Below are 23502 nucleotides of genomic sequence, written 5' to 3' on the forward strand. Positions count from 1 at the left end.
ATATCACCATCATCAGTGGGTCCTTTAAATCGAAAATGTGCAGAAAATGGCATAGGTATACAAACACAGTAGCACATAATTACACTTTTACTGTTCGTTTTTTGAAATATAGTTTTCTATGGATATTTCCATACTACCTTATTTATTTTATGTTATGGCATGTTTTTAAGAAATATTGTCGCTGTTTGAGGCATATTTTCTGTGTTTTTTTCTGTTGCCGTTTTTTCTCAGCGTACATGATGTCATCTGCAACTGTATGAGCGGCTGTTAGTAAACAAATACTAAAAGATAAATTTAGTATGTTAGCGTCATACACTTTGGGTTGCGGTAGTGTTGTTGAATACAGTTTTGGTGTGTACTGGGCTGTTACTTAGTTAGCCAGCCGCTGTGGCCGACCGGTTCTAGGCGCTTCAGTCCGGAACCGCGCTGCTGCTACGGTCGCAGGTTCGAATCCTGCCTCGGGCATTGATGTGTGTGATATCCTTAGGTTAGTTAGGTTTAAGTAGTTCTAAGTCTCGGGGACTAATGACCTCGGATGTTAAGTCCCATAGTGCTCAGAGCCATTTGAACCATTTGTTACTTAGTTATTCGTGTACTGACGTTCGTTGGACGGCATGTAGCTGATTCTATACACAGAAAAACAAAACTTTCGCACTTGGTTTATGATCAAGAACATTACGCCATCTTGCTGTTCGCATGTGTCACGAGAGATATATCGTTTGTTGCGAAATGGCTATGAAAACTGTTGCTGGATTTACGACGTCTTCTGTTCCTTATTTATGTCTCTGTGTGTGATCGGGAAGTGGTTCTTTTGCGTGTATGTGCTTTCTTTTCTGTGTCCTTGGTGAGTTCTCTCAGAGCGGTAAAGAGTGTGTTGTTGCAAAGTGTTGTGTTTTCGTTTGTTACATTTTTCCCGCGTGCTACTGTTTTTCAGAATGTGTAGATATTTTCGATATTAATGGGGTTATGGTTTTTGTTCATTAGATGTTCTGCGAAAGTCAAATGAATCACAGAAAATATGCCTCAAACAGCGACAATAATTCTTAAAAGCATGCCATAACATAAAATGGATAAGGCAGTATGAAAATATCCATAGAAAACTATATTTCACAAAAGAACAGTAAAAATGTAATAATTTGTTAGTGTGTTTGTATACCTATGCTATTTACTACATGTTTTCGATTTAACCCACTGATGATGATGATATTTGCCACAAAAACCTCTTTGGGAAATAAATAGGTAAAAAATAACAAGGTGTTTTGCATCAAGGTGGACTCACAATTCCTATAAGGTGGATCCATTGCCCATCTGGGCGAGTCATTTATACGAAAGCATGGTGTCTGTTCTTTCGTACATGTCTGAAGCGTTCCTATAAGGGTACTGTTTTTACCGATTGAGGTACAGAACCCTAAAAATCTCATGAAATGTGCGAATGGAATTACTCGTAAGTTCCAAAATGCTGCCAGCGGTGCAACTAGCACAATGGTTGTGGGTAGGGTGTAAAAAGGAGTAACAGTTCAGTGGTCCAGCATCTCTGTAAAAGCAACACATTTCATCTAATCAGTGCTAAGCGGCGCCTGAGGTAGTATAAAGAGTGACGTCACTGGACATTGAATCATTGGAAACTAGTGATTTGGAGTGATGGATCACGCTATACCCTGTGGCAGTCCGATGGAAGCGTTTGGGGTCAGCGAGTGCCCGAAGCACGTTGTTGTTGTTGTTGTTGTGGTCTTCAGTCCTGAGACTGGTTTGATGCAGCTCTCCATGCTACTCTATCCTGTGCAAGCATCTTCATCTCCCAGTACCTACTGCAACCTACATCCTTCTGAATCTGCTTAGTGTATTCATCTCTTGGTCTCCCCCTACGATTTTTACCCTCCACGCTGCCCTCCAATACTAAATTGGTGATCCCTTGATGCCTCAGAACATGTCCTACCAACCGATCCCTTCTTCTGGTCAAGTTGTGCCACAAACTTCTCTTCTCCCCAGTCCTATTCAATACTTCCTCATTAGTTATGTGATCTACCCATCTAATCTTCAGCATTCTTCTGTAGCACCACATTTCAAAAGCTTCTATTCTCTTCTTGTCCAAACTATTTATCGTCCATGTTTCACTTCCATACATGGCTACACTCCATACAAATACTTTCAGAAATAACTTCCTGACACTTAAATCTATATTCGATGTTAACAAATTTCTCTTCTTCAGAAACGCTCTCCTTGCCATTGCCAATCTACATTTTATATCCTCTCTACTTCGTCCATCATCAGTTATTTTGCTCCCCAAATAGCAAAACTCCTTTACTACTTTAAGTGTCTCATTTCCTAATCTAATACCCTCAGCATCACCCGACTTAACTCGACTACATTCCATTATCCTCGTTTTGCTTTTGTTGATGTTCATCTTATATCCTCCCTTCAAGACACCATCCATTCCGTTCAACTGCTCTTCCAAGTCCTTTGCTGTCTCTGACAGAATTACAATGTCATCGGCGAACCTCAAAGTTTTTATTTCTTCTCCATGGATTTTAATACCTACTCCAAATTTTTCTTTTGTTTCCTTTACTGTTTGCTCAATATAGAGATTTAATAACATCGGGGAGAGGCTACAACCCTGTCTTACTCCCTTCCCAACCACTGCTTCCCTTTCATGTCCCTCAACTCTTATAACTGCCATCTGGTTTCTGTACAAGTTGTAAATAGCCTTTCGCTCCCTGTATTTTACCCCTGCCACCTTTAGAATTTGAAAGAGAGTATTCCAGTCAACATTGTCAAAAGCTTTCTCTAAGTCTACAAATGCTAGAAACGTAGGTTTGCCTTTCCTTAATCTTTCTTCTAAGGTAAGTCGTAAGGTCAGTATTGCCTCACGTGTTCCAGGATTTCTACGGAATCCAAACTGATCTTCCCCGAGGTCGGCTTCTACTAGTTTTTCCATTCGTCTGTAAAGAATTCGTGTTAGTACTTTGCAGCTGTGGCTTATTAAACTGATTGTTCGGTAATTTTCACACCTGTCAACACCTGCTTTCTTTGGGATTGGAATTCTTATATTCTTCTTGAAGTCTGAGGGTATTTCGCCTGTTTCATACATCTTGCTCACCAGATGGTAGAGTTTTGTCAGGACTGGCTCTCCCAAGGCCGTCAGTAGTTCCAATGGAATGTTGTCTACTCCGGGGGCCTTGTTTCGACTCAGGTCCTTCAGTGCTCTGTCAAACTCTTCACGCAGTATCATATCTCCCATTTCATCTTCATCTACATCCTCTTCCATTTCCATTTACCTGACATTTTTTGTAATGGCAACAGTGAAGTAAGCAGTATGTTGTATAGGGGTGTTTTTCGAGGTTAGGCTGTGGTCCCTTCAATGCGCTGATGAAATATTTAAATGCGGAAGGAAATGAATACATGTTACAGTATTGTGTACTGCGTACAGCAGAGAAATATTCGAAGATGATGACTGATTGTATCAACATGACAGTGCGCTCCATCATAAAGCAACATCTGTGAGACGATGGCTGTGGACAATAACATCCCTGAAATGGACTGACCTTCCCAGAGTGTCGACCTGTACCCATGGAACACCCTTGGAGTGGGTTAGAAAGTCGACTTTGCTCGAAACCCAAGCGTCTAACATCATTATGTTTTCTAAACAATTTTTGATGTTGTGAGCAACAATAATTTTTAAATGAACACACCGCCTTTTGACTTCATTGGTGTTTATTTAATTACCACCCAGGATTCGGCCTTTTATGCCATTTTCAAGTCGCTTAAAAACTATGTTTTCTGATTTTGGCTCTGAGGAAGAACAGGCGGCCATTCCCACACACCTCACTCAGTGTCCACAGCACAACCCGTCATAAAGGCCAAGGCTGCGCACACCCCATATTAATGTTCACTAATGTGTGCAGATACTTTGGATCAGACAGTTTATCTGAACTGCTGAAGCGCCTGAACAAGTCTGTATTTGCAGTGAGGATGATGTCAGATGTAGGAGATCTAAATATAAAAAAAAGACTTGCGTTCTTTGCTTACTTTCATTATATAACGTCACATCGGATCATATTCTGGAGTAACTCGTCAAAGCGAGCAAAAGTTTTTAGCGTTTAAAAGCTTGTAATAAGACTCATCTGTGGTGTAAATTCAGAAACATCATTTAGAAACCTTTCAAATAACTTCCGGGAATTCAGCCGGGTAACACTTTCAGCGACCGCCGATATTTCGGCGGGAGAACACCCCGCCATTTTCAAGGCAAGTTTGCCTTGAAAATGGCGGGGTGTTCTCCCGCCGAAATATCGGCGGTCGCTGAAAGTGTTACCTGGCTGAATTCCCGGAAGTTATTTGAAAGTTGTATACGCCAGGAGAAACTCAGGTCTCACATTTAGAAACCTGTTCAAAGAACTTGGTATTCTAACAAATGCCTCCCAGTACACTTATTCATTGAAAAAATTTATTCCAAATAACATGTCTCTAGTTCTAACCAATATCTCAATACATAGCATCAGTACTGGGAATAAAAACAATCTACATAAAGAGCTAAAATTATTTACCTTGGTAAAAAGGGATCCAATATTCAGGCACGCACATTTCAATAAATTGCCAGCAACCATTAAAAACTTGGATTCATATAAAGCGCAGTTTAAACAGAGTTAGAAAGACTTTTTGATAGGTAACACCTTCTACTCTATACATGAATATCTTAACAGGGACTCTTAGACCAGATTAAGTAAAAAAACTCTGCTAGATTTGAGTTTTGACAGCACTTGGACACAACGGTCAAGATTAGGTGTTATGTGTATGATAAATTTATTAAAAGTGCATAACTATGTTTCATTCTGATAGTGTATTAATTCTGTAAATATTAGCAGTTCCATTTTACCTTAACGCCTTCACATGTTTTGAAAATCTCCTGAAAAATCATTAGAGTGGTGACCATTATATTGAAGTTTTTTATGTTTTTCATGTTATACTTTCTGCCTTGTTCCACACCCACGAGTATCGCCTAATTTTTGGGTCTATGAAACGAAGACTGAATCTAACCTAATCTAATCTGGAGAGTATTACGGAACCGTCACGTTCACACGGAACGCACGGGGAATCTTACGCATGACAGGATATACAGGGAAAACTGAAACGGCTGAAACTAGGGAAGTGAAAACGTTGCAATAAAGGGAAATAGGGTACAGACTGATTATTACATAATTCTCAGTTATTTCTACAAATAATTATTTGTGACTCGACTATGCTGCATAGCTAACACTGCTGAGTACCATGGGAGATATTGTGTCTTTAGCGATGACTATGTAAACTGGGTATATTTGACTGTTAGGCTGATTGAGGAGAATAAATGCATTCTTTGCGCGGGTGCAGTCATTGCGAATGTGGAGCTTCACAGAACATTGCCTAAATAGTCCCCAGTATATTCTCAGCTTCTTCTTCGTACAGGCCTTATCGAGCAATTCGAATACGCTGGCACGCCCGAGTTCCCGGGTTCGATTCCCGGCGGGGTCAGGGATTTTCTCTGCCTCGTGATGACTGGGTGTTGTGTGATGTCCTTAGGTTAGTTAGGTTTAAGTAGTTCTAAGTTCTAGGGGACTGATGACCATAGATGTTAAGTCCTATAGTGCTCAGAGCCATTTGTGAATACGCTAGCGCAGGGATTCTGGCATCTTTTCCCAATACAAAATAAATATGGCTTCAGTGTACCTGCCCGACATCCGAACCCAATTCGCGAAAGATGGTTCAAATGGCTCTGATTACTATGGGACTTAACTTCTGAGGTCATCAGTCCCCTAGAACTTAGAACTACTTAAATCTAACTAACCTAAGGACATCACACACATCCATGCCCGAGGCAGGATTCGAACCTGCGACCGTAGCGGTCGCGCGGTTCCAGACTGTAGCGCCTAGAACCGCTCGGCCACACCGGCAATTAGCGAAAGGCCATTCCCACTTCCTGCTGCACAACTTAATCACAACAAAGGTTGTCTGTGGTGGAAGGAGATCTGTCACGGCTTGCACATACCACATTCAACTCTAAAATTCACGGACACAGGCATTAAGCAGTCACTTTCTCTGCGCTACATGCGTGAATGGTCCGGGAAGAAACTCGAAATATTTGGTACAACTGGAAGTAGCCTCTGCTATGTACTTCATAGTGATTTGCACGGTTTAGATGTAGACATAATTTCAGAGATCTACGAACAACTCCGTCGCAATTTCTTTCTTTACAAGGCGATCAATGTAATGGCACAAACTCAAAAACCTCTAATCGGTGTATCATTCAACACTTTTTTATAGTCTCTTACGACTGTTATTATATGAAAATGTACATGGGCATTTGACATTTCCCATGAATCGAAAAAGAAATGTCATCATGTAACTGCTGGCTGTGGGAGAAATAAGTTTCATTCCCTTTCAACATTTTGAGCTAAAATGAAACGTTGATCTCTCTCCCAGGATCTGAGCTCAAACAGTTCCATTACTTGTCACCCTATACATCGCTGCATTGCCCATTACTACAGAGCACTCTACCTATTGCTCCAACAAATTACAACATTAGTCTCTGGTCTTCACAGCTGGCATCGTGCTACGTATTGATCTGAGTACCCTTCATCATAAAAGTACAGCTAATCGCTACACACTATCTTCTGTAGCGTTGGAATTATCCGTCACTAGGTAGAGTACTTCCACCTGACCTCATCCTACAAAAGCACTAGAGTTTCTTTTTCTTCTGCACTTGAACACGCCGAGCCTCGTGATCAATTGTACTGTAGCTCTGAAGTGCTACTTAATTGCCTAGCCCGACAGCACATTTATCTTAACTGCGTCGCATTCAACGATAAGTGTTCATCACATGCACGCAATTAAATCATTACGCTCAGTCACCCTGAACAATGGCAAACGCACTTATCTGTGCGACTCTTCGAACATACCAGCTCCCTTATCATACATAACAGCTCGCTTATCATACCTTCTGCAAAAATGCGCCCTTTAAAATTTTTCTAAAGAAACTGATTTCACGCCTAAGGGTGAACCGTATCTTCAGGATCGAAATTACGTGGATAGTGGAGGACCCTTAAGTGAGTCAGATAAGTCACTAATGGCTGAAAAAGATGCTGTGTTTTTCATTGCGATACACACTGACCAGCCAGAACATTACGACCACCGACCTACTATCAATATGGTGTGGCCGAGCGGTTCTAGGCGCTTCAGTTTGGAACCGCGCGACCTACGGTCCTGCCTCGGGCAGGTGATGTCCTTAGGTTAGTTAGGTTTAAGTAGTTCTAAGTTCTAGGGGACTGATGACCTCAGCTGTTAAGTCCCATAATGCTCAGAGCCATTTGAACCATACTACCAATATAAACTCGTCCAGGCTATAGCAGCGTCAAAAATGGTTCAAATGGCTCTGAGCACTATGGGACTTAACATCTAAGGTCATCAGTCCCCTAGAACTTAGAACTACTTAAACCTAACTAACCTAAGGACATCACACACATCCATGCCCGAGGCAGGATTCGAACCTGCGACCGTAGAATATAGCAGCGTCACCTGGCAAGGAATGACTGCGAGTCAGACACACGCACGGTGCATGTTGTATCAGCGAGGGTGCTGTCCATGTGTAGAATGGGGAAGGGACGCGATCTATTTGAGTCTGGCCGAGGACGGATTGTGATGGCCCAGAGACTCAACGCGAGCATTTCGGAAACTGCGCGACTTGTCGAGTGTTCGAGGAGTGCTGTGATGAATGTCTTCAACAAGTGGCGAAATCAAGGTGAAACCACGTACAAACGTCGTGGGGTTGGTTGGCCATCATCATTACAGATTTCATACGTCACAGGCTAGGGAGACTGGTGAAGCAGGACGGGCGGCGGACTGTGGCGGAACCAGGATCTAATGAGGGGCAGAGTACAAGTGTGTCTAAACACGCAGTGCACCGAACCCTCCTAACGATGGGCATCCGCAGCAACAATCCATGCACGTCCCAGTATTAACACCACGACATCGACAACTGCGACTGAAATGGGCACGTGACCATCGGCACTGGACGTTGGCTCAGTGGCAAGGCATTGCATGGTCTGATGAGTCGCGATACCTTCATCATGCCGATGAGAGGGCGCGAATCCATCGTATTCCAGGGGAAAAGGTCCTTGACACCTGTACTGCGGGACGGAAACTGATGGCCTGAGGGACATTCATGTGGGCATCCATGAGTCCAATGGAGCTCGTGCAAGGCACATTGACGGCCAGGGAGTATCGTACACTGGTTGCAGACCACGTACACCCCAGTGACATTTTTCAACAAGATAATGCGCCACGTCACAATGCCAGGAGTGTGATGGATTAGCTCAAGGAATAGAGAGTGAGTTCCAATTGATGTGCTGCCACCCAAACTCGCCAGATCTGAACCCAATGGAACACATGTGGGATGTGATTGAACATGGCGTCAAAGCTTATCGCCACCCTCCTCGGAATTTACGAGACCTGGGTGACTTGTGTGTGGAGATGTAGTGCAACTCCCTCCAGCGTCCTAGCAGGGACGCATTGCTTCCATGCCACAACGCGGCGTCGCTGTTGTCCTTCCCAGAGATGGACATCGAGTTTGGACCGTGGAACAATGAAACTGTGCCGCCTTTTTGGGTGGATCACCTTTCTTGTTGTACCGCGATACACCGTCATCAAGGCTGACGGCTGCTCGAAACACGTACCTCGACAGGGGCGCATAGCGGTCCTTCCACTTCCATTAAATATAGCATCAGGTCGCTGCCCTCCATATACTATGTTGTCTAAATTTATTGACTTCCACTTCTGTGAAGTAGCTTGATGACTTTGGTCGTAGTAGGAACGAAGAGATTAAGGATTAAAATCATTATTAAATCGAAATCCTTACCTGCCGACAGGTGTTGTTGATATAAATCAATGGGGACAGCTGAAAATGTGCGCCCCGATCGGGACTCGAACCCGGGATCTCCTGCCTACATGGCAGACGCTCTATCCATCTGAGCCACCGAGGGCACAGACAACTGTGCGAATGCAGGGACTTATTCATATAGTTAAGGGCTACCCGGCCATTGACCCTCTTCTGTGCGATTGCGCACGCTTTGCCCGAACTGTTACGGAACTCGTCAGCTTAGTCTGGCGCGAGTAATGAGTGAATGGGCAAATATCTATTAGGAACACTACCAACGTGGGTTGTGGACAGTTGGGAATGTGGATCTCACGAGAAGCGCTGTCGCACTGTCGTCTGTGCCCTCGGTGGCTCATACGGATAGAGCGTCTGCCATGTAAGCAGGAGATCCCGGTTCGAGCCCCGGTCGGGGCACACATTTTCAGCTGTCCCTATTGATGTACATCAACAACTGGCAGCTAAGGGTTTCGATTTAATTATCATTCATTCTAGGGAAGCTGCACGGTCATAAATGGTATCTGTTCTTTCGGGAACAGATACCATATTCATAAAATCAAGGATTGTTTTAGTGCTCAGTAACTGTGGCATACCGAGCGAGGTGGCGCGGTGGTTAGCACAGTGGACTCTCATTCGGGGGAACGACCTTTCGAACCCGCGTCCGGCCATCCTGATTTAGGTTTCCGTGATTTCCCTAAACCGCTTCAGGCAAATGCCGGTATGGTTCCTTTGAAAAGGCATGCCCGACTTCATTCCCCATCCTTCCGTAATCCGATGGGACCGATGACCTGGCTGTTTGGTCCCCCCTCCCAAATCAGCCCATCAACCAACTGTGGCATAATCAGAACTGTGTAATTTTTCTTGAACATGTACAAAATGAAACACGACTAAATGGCGATCTTATTTTTGTAATAATGGAAGTTAAGAATATCTATACATCGAAAAATAGTACATCGCCATTTGCGTATTGAAAACAGTGTCAGAAATCTTTTAAACAGTATGCCTATTAAATTTGCCCAGAGATTCTGCGATGCGGATCTAGTCTTCAATGCACATGGGCAATTTCTCTTCTTATGTCAATGTCCCCGCAGAGCCCAAACTGCCATGCGAACTGAGATCTTCATCTGATCTACATTCCACAGTTTTTTTAATAAACACTCAGGATTTTTTTTTAAAAAAAGGAAGTAGTCACATACGATTAGAAAGGGCGAATCAAACGTGCGGGCTTCGTGGTCTGGAAACAACTCGCGAATCACCGCGATCATCACCTTGCCACTACACGCTACAGCTCCATCTGCTGTAACCATATCCTCAGGCGAGAGTTTTAGCTGTTAAGTCTGACAGGTGCTGTATATCGTGAACAGTAGCACCCCAGTCATGCTCGCGTAAGATACGTCAGACGCTGTTATTTCATTTGACAGCGTGCCTGTTTTCAGTTTAAAGCAGTCGAGTACCTGTGTAGAGCAGTGAGTGCGTGTGCCCTCCGACGATGATGTCGACGTCTCGCATCTTGGTGGCCATGTCGCGGTCGATGTAGAGCCCCGCGTGGGAGAGAGCGACGATGATGTCGACGCCGCTTTGCTTGAGGCGCGCCGCTTCCTCCGCCACAGTCTGCGCCTCGTCAGTGAACGTCAGGTTGCCGGTGGTAGCCTTGTCCTGTGTCACCAAAAGCAGACCATCAGTCACGCAAAAGCAGTCGCAAATACGTACACGCTGGCGTAATCCGGCGGCCGATGGAGGCGTGTTACACTGCCTGACAAAAAGAGTGAAGCACCTAGAAGACATGGTCGAATGTCAGTGTAACTTCGTGGACGTACATATCATCGACGTTTCTGTAAACGATTACAATTGCAACTCTCTCTGACATGTAGAACAACTACCAGAGTTTGTTAGTGTTGTTAGTTTTTAGCATTGTTACCACGCCTGAGCCAGCCGGTGTGGCCGGGCGGTACTAGCCGCTACAGTCTGGAACCGCGCGACCGCTAAGTTCGCAGGTTCGAATCCTGCCTCGGGCATGGATGTGTGTGATGTCTTTAGGTTAGTTAGGTTTAAGTAGTTTCTACGTTCTAGGGGATTGATGACCTCAGAAGTTAAGTCCCATAGTGCTCAGAGCCATTTGAGCCAGGCCTGATAGGGAATACAAGAGACGTGAAGAGCGTCAGATGTATAGTAATGACTGTGAAGAACACTGAGGTGCCACGTAATCGTCTGAGATAGTGTTATCAGCATCTGACAGAGTTTGAAAGGTGTCTCGTTGTGGGTCTCCATTTGGCCGGGTGGTCGAATATGCAAATTTGTGGGGCATTTGGAAGTGGCAGTGGCCCGATATGAGACTGCATGGTGTGGCACGGGAGCCTAGTGTAAGGGGAAGAGACTTTGAATTAATTAAATCGCAAACACCCGACCGCGGACGCACCGGCGGCGGCTTAGATTGGGTCACATTCGTGTTGACAGCTGAAATCAGCCTGACAGGACCACGTGGGGCCAGTTTCGCACTGTGCTCCACAGATAGTGTTGTTTCTGGACTTCCACCTGCAGCAAAGGTGACCACATTGCCGGCTGGAGTGGCCGTGCGGTTCTAGGCGCTACAGTCTGGAACCGAGCGACCGCTACGGTCGCAGGTTCGAATCCTGCCTCGGGCATGGATGTGTGTGATGTCCTTAGGTTAGTTAGGTTTAATTAGTTCTAAGTTCTAGGCGACTGATGACCTCAGAAGTTAAGTCACATAGTGTTCAGTGCCATTTGAACCATTTTTTTGACCACGTGACCAGGAAAACCCGTCCGTTGTGCAGCACAATGGCTGCTCGTTTCTCATGGCTGCTTTTCGCGTCCGGTATAAAATTAAAGCTATACCCCAAAATTAATAAATATTGAACCACATGCGTCACTGTAGAGCCAGCAGACTCATTTGAAGGGGAAAAGATGGACGATTACGCGCGTGAAGGCGAGCATTCAATATTCGCATTAGTTTATAAGTTATTGTTAATTTTAATGTCGTAAATAATTCCTGAACCGTGAAAGTCAATATCTTGGCAACCCATTATGTGTTTGCAACAAACGAGGTGACTAAAGACACATCTCGTAGAACTGTGTCGGACTATGATAGCAGATTTACTAAAATTACTCACATATTTAAATGAGAAGCAAAAAATGGATTGCGCACAGTTAAAAACAGGTTTTCTTACAAAATAAATAGAGAAACATTAAAAGTAGCAGCAATGCTGTAACTTTATATATGTAGTAAATTATTTAATGTATAATTTGAAATGTTTGTTAATATTTACACTTATAAATCCGAGAACGGAGGAAAACCATAGAAATTATTGTTTCTAAATAAACTTTCGTTCTTTCTTTCGCTTGGGTCATAGTGCCGTAGCGATCGCAGGGTCGGCGCGGTAAGAAAGGATTTGGCAAGGTTAGATTTAGGGGTGGCCAGATGCCCTTCCTGCCGCCACCCCGTACCCCCAGGGATGGAATCAGTGTACCCCAGCTGTCTGCGTCTAGTGGAAATCGGGAAATAGTGCGAACGTGTTTCAAACGTCCGCGACGCGTGTAACTGAGGCGATATGTGGAAAACCGCCTAAAAACCACATCCAGGCTGGCCAGCACACCGGCCCTCGTCGTAAATCCGCCGGGCGGATTCGAAACGGGACCGGCGCGCCTACCGGAGTCCGGGAAGCAGCGCGTTAGCGCTCTCGGCTACCCTGGCAGGTCTGTTTTTAAATAAACTATGTTAGATTAAAGAAGACCGATAACAGCATTATATTTCTCGAAAAATTTCCGAATGATTTGATGTATCGTAAGTGTATGAACGGTTAAAATTGAGAATGTCAGTAAATTTCGTGTTGAACTCAACTGACTTCAGTGGTAGTTGATCGTGGTTTCCTGTATGAACCGCGGCGTTTTGGTGGGTAGTCTATGTTCAGGTACCGTTGGAGGCGATTAGGCTGCATTACTCTGTGTTTCGAGGAAGTTTTATCTGATGAGCGGTGAAACAGCCGCTGGTGCGAGGGTGTTCTTACATCCCTACATAGACATTTCTCGGCATCTGATGGGCTTGTTAATTTTTCAGGTTGTTTGTGATACAAACCGCATTGGGAAGGTTTCACTGTGTAGCCACTGTGAAATTTATAGTTTGAGAGACGGTGGAACCTTTACTGGTTTTCTAAAGATAAATCACGCAATTAATAGCGGTTTATTCGACCACATCCAATATTTTAGGAAACTCGGTCAGGATATGAAGTTAATTTATTGTGAAATGCTAATTTCGATGTTTCGCTGTTCTTATTGGAAATAAACTCGAATTTGTGAAACTTTAAAAAATATGTGAGTGTGTACATGATTTTTGCATAGCAAATCCTGCCTGCATATATAATTTAAATACGTTTGTGGAACATTGGGTACATTGTGACGAATGGGAGTTGGCGCCCCATAAACGAAACGTAGCCAAACTTGTAAATCCAACCACATTTACAGGAGCCTATTTAAGTGTTTGTGCTGCTTAATGTGTGGGAAAATCTTTTTAAGCAGTAGCATTTGGGGGCTCTAAGCTGATGTGGAAATTGTGAACAGTTTAGAACTTCGATTTTCGGCAAGTTGATGAGAGAGATTGTATTTTATTTCGTCATCCATACCACATGCACATTCCTATACAACCCGCACGATTGCAGTGGGAACATGAAGACATGCATAGACGTCATGTCAAGGTTCCATTCGACGATGTCTGACCGCCACAAGGAAGGACCGTAGTACTGCGCACGAATAATTTCGTATCTCTTTCGCATCTGGGCCTACCATTCGAGAACAAATAATGGCCTCCCTGACATTCTGTGTCATCCCAGACCATTGGTCGGTGACTACCTGCAACCGGAGTAAGGAATATCCGTCTCATATATACGCTACCATTAACACAAATGGCTGCGCTTGCAAAGGCGCCATAACTAGACTGCATGGGTGCTGATGAAAGGTGTCGGATTGTGTTCAATGATGAATAGCGGCTCTGCACTACCCCAGACGGCCAATGTCAGCGAGTATGGTGGCCACCTCGGGAGATGTCTAATTTCTCCAATGTTTAGCAGATGCACAACGGTGCTACCTCTGGCGTCATGTTGTGGGCAGCCGGTGGGTAAGATTGTTAGTGGTGGAGGGTGATTCCGACGGCAAAACTGTACGTCACGGACATACTACCTCCTGTCCTGCAGCAGTATTGTGGTACCATTCTTCAACAGAACAATGCTCGGTTACAAATGGCGCGTGTGTGTGAATTGTCTACGTGATGTTGGGATACGCCTTTGGCGAACAGGATCCTCAAATCTGTCCTCGGTAGAACATGTGTGGGACCACCTCGAATGTCAGTCGGTCCCAGTGCAAGTAATCAGGGTATCAAGGAACAGTTACATTTGTGGGCTAGTTTACCATTGGAAAGGATACAACTGCCTCATGACTCAATGCCAAAGCGAACCAGTGCGTGATTCGAAGCCAGAAGAGGTGCAACGTCATTCTGATAAGTGACCTTGTACTGCCACCTTCCTTATAAATTCAACTCGATTTTCCAGTCACTGAAATAACATCACATACCCTCTCAACCTGAGAGTTTCTTTTCATTTCCTCTTGCCCTTCTAGGTGCTTCAGTCTTTTTTGTCAGGCATTGCACGTACTGTCCATTAGCTTGTGAGGTTTCCATTCAGTAAACGCCGAGCGAGGTGACGCAGTGGTTAGCACATTGGACTCGCATTCGGGAGGACGACGGTTCAATCCCGCTACCGGCCATCCTGATTTAGGTTTTCCGTGATTTCCCTAAATCGCTCCAGACAAATGCCGGGATGGTTCCTTTGACAGGGCACAGCCGACTTCCTTCCCTAATCCGATGAGACCGATGACCTCGCTGTTTGGTCTCCTCCTCCAAATCAACCCCCAACCCCAACCCTCATTCACTAAATCACAGCTAGAGCTTGTAAATGAGTCGTTATCGAATTGCAGAGTAACATGTGGCCAACAATTAGAACAGTCTGAAGACATCCACATGAGCTGCTTGCGAGTGGCTTTCAACAAGCAACCGAAATTCTAATTTCGGTCGTTAGCTGCGATTGCCAGCCGACGTTTCGCGTTGCATCTGAAAGAGTATATCCATTACAACAATCATCCTTAGGAACAATCAAGATGCTTCGTCGGACATCCAGCTGCTCGGTGGAAATTCACTATATCCACGCACTTCCTAGAGTGCGTATGGACTTTCATCATTTAATAACCGCCTGCCCCGCTTTTGAATAAAGGAACAGTGTCACAGCTGGATAACGATTCCTACACTAAAAGCCTGAATAGTGCATACAAGTCACACACGAACATCCCAATCCTCCTCAAAAATAAAACAGACATCATTGAACGGTTAACATCCTACAGATTTCTTGAGAGTTTTTGTAACAAAAATGATCGAGGAGACTTAAACTCATTTCATAGCGTTTCTATCACACCTCATAAACTGGAGAGAACTTTTGTTCGTCATCTCAGAGGACTGTGAATAAAAAATAAGACGGAAAAAGTGTTCACTCATAAAAAGTAATACTGTAAACGCAAACACATATTATAACCATTATATTACTGATTCTACTTCATTTTAAGCAAAAGTACCACGTCACAAAGTGAAAATCGAGTCAAAAAAAAGAAGACTGTTGTCCAGTGTAATATTTCTGAATCGTGAAAAGTGCTGGATTAGCCAAGGCTACAAAAGTTCTTGTCATTTTCCAGTTTTAAACATGGCCGTTTCTCAGCAACCATAAATAAGTTCCAACACAGGAATCACACAGTCAACCGATTGCAAATAACTGTTTGGTACATTCACCTAGATTTCAACATCTTTAAGGATGACTTCATCAGAATTAAATTTTGAGAAACCCTATAAAATAATGCAGAGAAAATTAAATGCGACAAAAACATTAACCGAAATGACATTTGTCATGACATACAAAGATTACTTACGTAAAATTACATCGCAAGAAGGCAATTGTTAAAGTTAAGAGCAGATATGCTCAAGTCAAAAAATAAAATAAAACACGTTCCAACATTTGGCGCGTATGCCTATCTAGGAAGAACATCACACTGATTGACCCAGTGGCTTGCATTGTTGGCATGAAGTCATTTCTACTGAAAATACTGGATAGACTGATTTGAGTTAAGCACTGAGATCCCACAGCCGAAGGACAGATCCAGTAACTCAGATGCAAAGAAACGGTTGCGTAGACGAACATGTGGGCGATAACCGGCAAGATAACGTTTGGGAGAAAGTGTCTGCAAACAAAGATGTACTTGAGAAGTCGTTGAGGAAATCACGTTTCGATAAAGTCCCCGAGAACGAAGACCGCTGCCTTGACAAAGCTCTTTACATTTCCATTGTCCAGTGTCGAATTGGCATAATGACATTCAGGTTGTGACTGCATCATCAGTCAAGTTATGTCTTCTGTACTTATTTTCGGATGATTTTTAAGACCTTGTAGACCAGCGAAACTGAATTGCGACTCACAGTTGTAATCACGCAAGCTACTAGATCGTGTACGGATGGAGCCGAAAAGCTATGACCTTCGCAGTCACAATCTGTCGAGTCCTTTTGGCCGTCGAGATTCCCTCTGCACTGTAGCGGTTGCGGTTATTACACTTACGTTAAAAATAGTATACGCCGATCTGAAACTAGTGCTGTTTCACCTCTGAAAATTTGGATTTAAGTGCAGTTATTTGTGAGTCGTAATGAAAAATACATTTTTGACGCTGTTGCACAGTCAATATAAATAGACTATTGCGTCTTTTGTTTTGTTTTAACCGATAGATCAGCGTTTTCATACATTTAGATATTATAACAGATAAATATTTAAATTTATGAAAACGCCGATCTATCGGTTAAAAAACGAAACAGAGTACTGTACTCTGTTACGTGGTTCTACGTCTCCAAGAGGGGCTGCTGTCGCAAATACTTAAATCTGAAGATAATCCAAAGTGACCGAAACATGTAGGCTAATTAAAAATGCGGAACTGAGACGGAGCAATAAATGAGAATTATCTTAAAGAACCTAAATTCTTGTCATTATAGACAGCAAATATTATGTACTGAAACCACTAGCCAGTAATCAAAATAAAAAAATTCAACAACAGACTAAAGCAATTGCTTGTTTTCTTAATTCTGTGGACTACTCACTATTCAGGCACGGCTGACAAATTAGCCTCACTTTCCCCCCTCCTCAATCTTGACACCGTTTGTAAATTAGCATTAGGATGGTTGGCTGTGCATGAACTAACCGGCAAGTCCTGCATGACGTATCCCACGATGCCTATTCGACGCCCGCCACGCTCCACCACGACGGACCTGTTGAACTTGCCGACCATGGAGGGCTCCTGAGAGGCGTCCATGTTGGCGAGGACCACCGGGAACTGGATGTCTTCCAGGAAGGGCACCACGCCTTCGACTCCGTCGTCAAATTCGTGGTTCCCCAGCGTCTGAAACATAACATAAAACAACAGATATTAGTCTCTGAAGCCCTTTTTTTTTTCAACTGCAAATTGGCTGTAGGGTTGGTAAGTTTGCGTCTCATGTATCGGCACAGGAGCACAGCAATAGTTGTCGCACTGAAAGCGGAAAGCATAGCAGCAGTTTTCACCTATTGTAAACATTTACACGACTTGTTCCACAGCTGCGTGCGGAAGTCCTCACGTAATGTTCACAGCTGTTGAGCAGCTGTGTTTCTCCACTGCAGCGCTACGGACATGGTCCTAAATTCCTTCGACTTTTTCTTCACTCTGACGAGAGAAATTTTTGTGTTACAGCTATACTTTAACTGACGTTGCCGGCGGATGTTCTTCTCTCTCAAAATTCACAGACTCAGCTCTCCTGGCCGAAATGAACAAAAGCTTCAGTACAGCAGAAAATGTTCTTGTTAAAGCTACTTTAGATGTTTACCTGACATGAATCCAGAGCCGTCTCATCAATCATTGCAACTCCACAGGACAGGATAGTTCTTCAGTTCATGGGCATCATCCTTGTTTAATCTAATTTTGCGGTTATCATTACACCAAGTAAATTCGAACTAAGTTCCAGCCGTATTACTCATAGCAACAGGGCGAGGCGATGCAGTGGTTAAGGTGTTGGACTCACATTCGTGACGATATGGGTTCAACGCTACATCGAGACACTCAAAACACCCCTGTGAAACGTAACAAAGGACAGGACTTCGCCTACTAAGTTTTCGTCTGTTAAGTTGCCATCACTTATCCGAACTTCTCAGAGTTCGCTGCACCTGACTGCAACTTCTTTCTTGCTTAGAAATTTTCACTCCATTTGCTCCTGCTGTTCCCGATATTGCTTATTATGGTGATTGTGTTTTCCTGTCTGTCTGCTCTGACAATTACTACTAGCGAAAGGAAGGGGGAAGGGCCTGGGAACAAATAAGAATGTAATATTTCACTCACACTTTTTCGCTTTTTAACATACAGGAATGGTGTACTTATATCTGTAAAAAAGTCACAGAAACAGGAAGAACAAGGAAATCGAGGTATTAAGTAGAAAAAACAGGTGCCGCACATGTCACTTGTTAACACGTGGCCTGGAAAACAAAATATCTGAAGACTACAATATTATTTCCATAAAGAGAACTAAAGTCTAAGCTTTTGTAAGGAATGACGCCATAACGATGGAAATGGTAGTGAACTATACACTCGTAACACAAGAAAATGAAAGTCTTTCTATTATCTGACATGTGACAAACGAGAATAACAAGGACACAGAGAATATATCTAGAAGATAAATGGCAAACAAAAAGTATTTAGAACACAGGGCACGAAAAGAAACATATTGGATCAACTTAGATATGAGGGCTATTCGGAAAGAAAGATCCGATCGACCGCGAAATGGAAGCCACAGTGAAAATCAGAAATGTTTTGTTTTCAACAGTTTGCTACATCTTCCAGCTACTTCTGTACATAGCCGCCGCTCCGACTTAGACATTTGTCATAACGTTGTTCCAACTTCCCAATATTCTCATTATGCAAGGCAGCCAGCTGTGCTTTTCAAACTTCTCTACGCTAGCCTGCAGTTGTTGTCTGTGCCAAAATGTTGTCTTCACAAATATGGTTCAAATGGCTCTGAGCACTATGGGACTTAACATCTGAGGTCATCAGTCCCCTAGAACTAAGAACTACTTAAACCTAACTAACCTAAGGACATCACACACATCCATGCCCGAGGCAGGATTCGAACCTGCGATCGTAGCGGTCGCGCGGTTCCAGACTGAAGCGCCTAGAACCGCTTCACAGCCAGCAGGTCATGCGAGCAGAGATCAACATCAGAGGGAGCTAAGTCCAGGCTGTATGGTGCGTGATCAAATACTTTCCACTGAAAAAGCTTCAGGGCGGTCCTCTTTGCCCCTTTAGTGTGCGGCCGAGAATTGTCATGAAGAAGGAAATGCATGACAGGTACGTTATATGAGGTTGCATGAAATCAGGCGAAATCTTGCAGCGGACACTCATGCATGGTGGGAGATACTATTGTTCTAGGCACTTTTACGTCCTCACTGTGTGCTCAAAACTGAAAAGAGCGACGTGACGCCATTGACAGGCATACTAGAGACACTGCGCAAAACGTCTGTGCAAAGCTTCATCGGATTTTAGCTGTTTCCATTTTGCGACCTATGGATCTTACTTTCCAATAGGAACTTATCAGTAACGCAAACACGTGGAATTAAGTAGCGAGATCATCAATGCCAGGGCCAAATTATCCGTAGAGTTGAAGTTGAAAAAAGATAAAGCTGTCGTAAATCTGAAGGCTGGTTTGAACCCTAGAGCACCTTTCTAAGCAAGATCTTATTGACGGCGGTACGCCACTGCCGTTGCCTCCACCCTTTGATTTGACACACCCAGCCAATTACACCGAGAGCCACAGTTTATTGTTTCCTTCGAGTGACGTTGCAGTACTGTTTTTTCCAAATTAACATACATTGCCAGAGGTGAAAGAAGTGATATGCGACACAAAAATCATCAAACCGTTGTATTGGATCAGTAGTCTTGCACTGAGCCATTGATCCACCAAGTCACACATTTTCGGATTAACGCTGAGTGCTGGACTCAAACCCAAAACCTTTCCTTTCGCCTGCTATCCTCTCACTGAGTTAGCCGAATGCGACTCACTAGGTTAGGCCTCACTTAATGTGGACAAGCAATGAAAACACACGCTACTCCAAACTGTACCATGACCACCTCGATCAATAAGTAACGCCGAAAGCATCATGCTAAAATTAGGTTGGGGTCAACCGGAAATCCACACTCAAAATTTCTGAGGTTTTTGAAGGATCTTTTCTGAGGCTTTTTTTACAAAGGACCCATGATCATGCTCGTTGCAGAGCAATAATGTAATTATAATTTATTCGACTTGTTTCACCAGTTGCCTTTACAACAGCAAAAAGCTTGTAATATGCAAAACGTACAACGCAAAATAGAGAGTAATGCAAATATTCTCAGATGAAACACGTATACCTTGATATCAGTGTGTTCACTGTGTAGAATTCAGTATATAACAAATTCAGAACCATTCAATTATAGGTATTGTTCAAAATAATAAGTTTGTTTGAGTGATCACCATTCGTAGCGAACACAGAAATATTCGTTTTGTAAATAAAAATAAACTTTCTTCTTGCTGTAAAGTATAGGGTGTTTGAAAAAGAACTACCTAGCTTTCATGTATCCTACAATCTGTACAAAGTGACATACACTATTCTAGTTTGTGGTGTTTGATTCGTCAACTCTCCAAGTTTGGCTCCCCTCTAGCTGGCAGGTCTGTTTGACCTTGAGACGGCACCAGTGTGGTTTTTTTCCTCTGTTCCCTCAGTTTAGTTCAGGTGTGCGTGCAGTGCAGTGCAGAGCAACTCAGCAACAATGTGTATTCCGCAACAGAAAATGCAGTGTGTTATTCGGCTTGTGAAAACTGACTCACTTAACGTAATTTTAGATGTTAGTATGGTGGTGAACCACCTACACAAAAACTATCTGTCATTGGCTAAAGTATTTCAAGGAAACCGGTAGTTTTTTTAAAACGGGGACATTTACTGTGACATGTTGACAGAGTACGTCTTTTCCCAAATGGACGATAGTGAGGCGGAAAAGGGGCTCGTGTTTTTCCAACAAGATGGCGCCTCACCTCACTGCAGTAACCATGTGACACTCGCTTTCCAGGAAGGTGGATAGGCAGGGCTGGCCCAATACCTCGGCCACCACGAAGCTCAGACTTAACCCCACTGGACTTTTTCTTTTGGGGCCACATAAAAAATGTTGTTTACAGTGAAACGATCAGAGACATCAATCATTTATGGGAAAGAATCGTTGCGGCGGTTGGGACAGTTACACCTGAAATGTTGGTGAATACGTGGCGAGAAGTGGAATGTCGTCTCGACGTGCGCGTGTCAACAAATGGATCCCACGTTGAAGTCTACTAACATTAAACAAAACTTGGAGGAATTCTCTTTCATAATATGTACTCACTGATGTAATTTCTCATTAATTTCGCCATTAAATTTATATTTAAAACCAGGGAGTTCTTTTTCAAACACCATGTATTTTATTTGTTCCAGACGCGTTTCAGCTTTTACTTTAAGACGCCTTCAGTGGACTCTAGTGCATAAGTTCGCAGCATTTTTCCATAATTTTAATAAACACAACAGATCGCCTAAAAGATGGAGTCTATAGGTGTCGTATATCTCATGACCGAGTTGACAGTGGAACAGAATCGCCATCACCAATCCATTTATGGCCAAGTAGTATGTTAATGATATCACTGTAGTTCCTAACAACGAGTCCAAAGTGTGCCGGCGCCACGTCGTGTTCAAACCGCATACTTCTTGATGTAACTCTTCAGGCTTTCCCGGCGATCTAATGACATCTTGGGTTGTCGGGTGTTCTGCCGGATATCAGCGTCGTGCTTGCACGATATTTCGGTCACGTAGCTCGTGACCTTCATCAGGTACTTCTTCTTTTTCCTGGTCTTTGTGTCTTATCCTCAAGAGATCGGCATATTAATTTTCGGATTTGGCGATGATAGTGATAGAGGGTGGCCGGATGCCCTTTCTGTCGCCAGCCATTTCTCCCCAGCTATACAGATTCTACCACCTTAGAAGCAAAATAACACATGACGGACGAAGAAAGGAACAAATAACAAGGAGACTAGCACAAGCAAAGAAGACATCGCTGGCCAAAAGAAGCTTAGTAGTATCAAGCCTACTAGCATTAATCTGAAGCAGAAATTTCCGATGATGTACGTTTAGGACACAGAATTATATGGAATCCAGTGATGGACTGCGGGAAAATCGGGAAATACGAGAAGAAAAGCGTTTCAGACGTGACTTTATAAAAAGATGTTGAGAATTAGGTGGAGAAGAGGAGCATACAGAGAATAATGACAAGGAGTGGGTACAAGATGATAGGACACGTGCTAAAACATCATGAAAAGGCTTCTATGGTACTAAAAGGAGCTGAAGAAGGTAAAAACTGTACGGCAAAACAGACACTGGAGTACATCCAATAAGCAACTGAGGACATTAGATGTGAGTGCTACTTTGGGATGAAGAGGTAAGCACAAGAGAGGAATTCGTTGTGAACGAGTCAGAAGAAATGGATGATATTACAATAAAAATTTAAGCTCAGTTAGTTGCAGTCTGAGGAAAATTTCGTTTTTACTCTGAAAAAACGCGTTTATGTTTGCCCCAGAATGTTGTTGTTGGATTTCGAATACACCCTGTATAGCCAAATACACAGAAGTGACGAAAGCATGGGATAGCGATGCAAACATATACAGAAAGCGGTAGTATCGCGTACGGAAGGTGTAAAAGGGCAGTGCATTGACGGAGTTGTCATTTGAACTCAGGTAATTCATATGAAAGGGTTTCCGATGTGATTACTGTCGCACGACGCGAATTAAGCATTTGAGCGCGGAATGGTGGTCGGTACTAGAAGCATGGGACATTCCATTTTGGATATCGTTAAAATTCAATATTCCGAGATCCACAGTGTCAAGAGTGTGGTGAGAATACCAAATTTCTGGCGTTACCTCTCACCACGGACAACGCAGTGGCCGACGGCCTTCATTAACGACCAAGAGCAGCAGTGATCGTGTAGAGTTGTCAGTTCTAACAGACAAGCAACACTGTGTGAAATAACCGCAGAAATATTCCTAACGTATCCGTTAGGACAGTGCGGCGAAATTTGACGTTAATGGGCTATGGCAGCAAACGACCGACGCGAGTGCCTTTGGTAGCAGCACCACATCGCCTGTGGCGCATCTCCTCGACTTCTTAACATATCCGTTGGACCCGAGACTGGAAAACCGTGGTCTGGGCAGATGAGTCCCAATTTCAGTTGGTAAGCGCTGATGGCATGGTTCGAGTGTGGCGTAGACCCCACGAAGTCACGTATCCAAGTTGTCATCAAGGCACTGTGCAAACGTGATGGCCCACATAGCGGTGGGAAGTGTGTTTACTTGGAATGCCCTGGGTCCTCTGGTCCAACTGAACCGGTCATTATCTGGAAATGGTTATGTTCGGCTATTTGGAGACCATTTGCAGACGTTCATGGACATCAGTTGC

The 23502-nt window shown here is 43.6% G+C and overlaps 1 protein-coding gene across 1 annotated transcript in view; it reads right to left on the reverse strand.

The window, feature by feature from the left end:
* Nucleotides 1-23502, reverse strand: part of LOC124595616 (apyrase-like) — a 64110-nt gene that overhangs the window by 38796 nt on the left and 1812 nt on the right. Inside the window, exons 2-3 of the mRNA XM_047134435.1 lie at nt 17180-17377; nt 10351-10552 (exon numbers count right to left, since the gene is read on the reverse strand). Coding sequence (XP_046990391.1) covers nt 10351-10552; nt 17180-17377 — 400 coding nt within the window. The remainder of the gene's footprint in view (nt 1-10350; nt 10553-17179; nt 17378-23502) is intronic.

The sequence above is a fragment of the Schistocerca americana genome, chromosome 2 (genome assembly GCF_021461395.2).
Source record: "Schistocerca americana isolate TAMUIC-IGC-003095 chromosome 2, iqSchAmer2.1, whole genome shotgun sequence".
Lineage (NCBI taxonomy): Eukaryota > Metazoa > Arthropoda > Insecta > Orthoptera > Acrididae > Schistocerca > Schistocerca americana.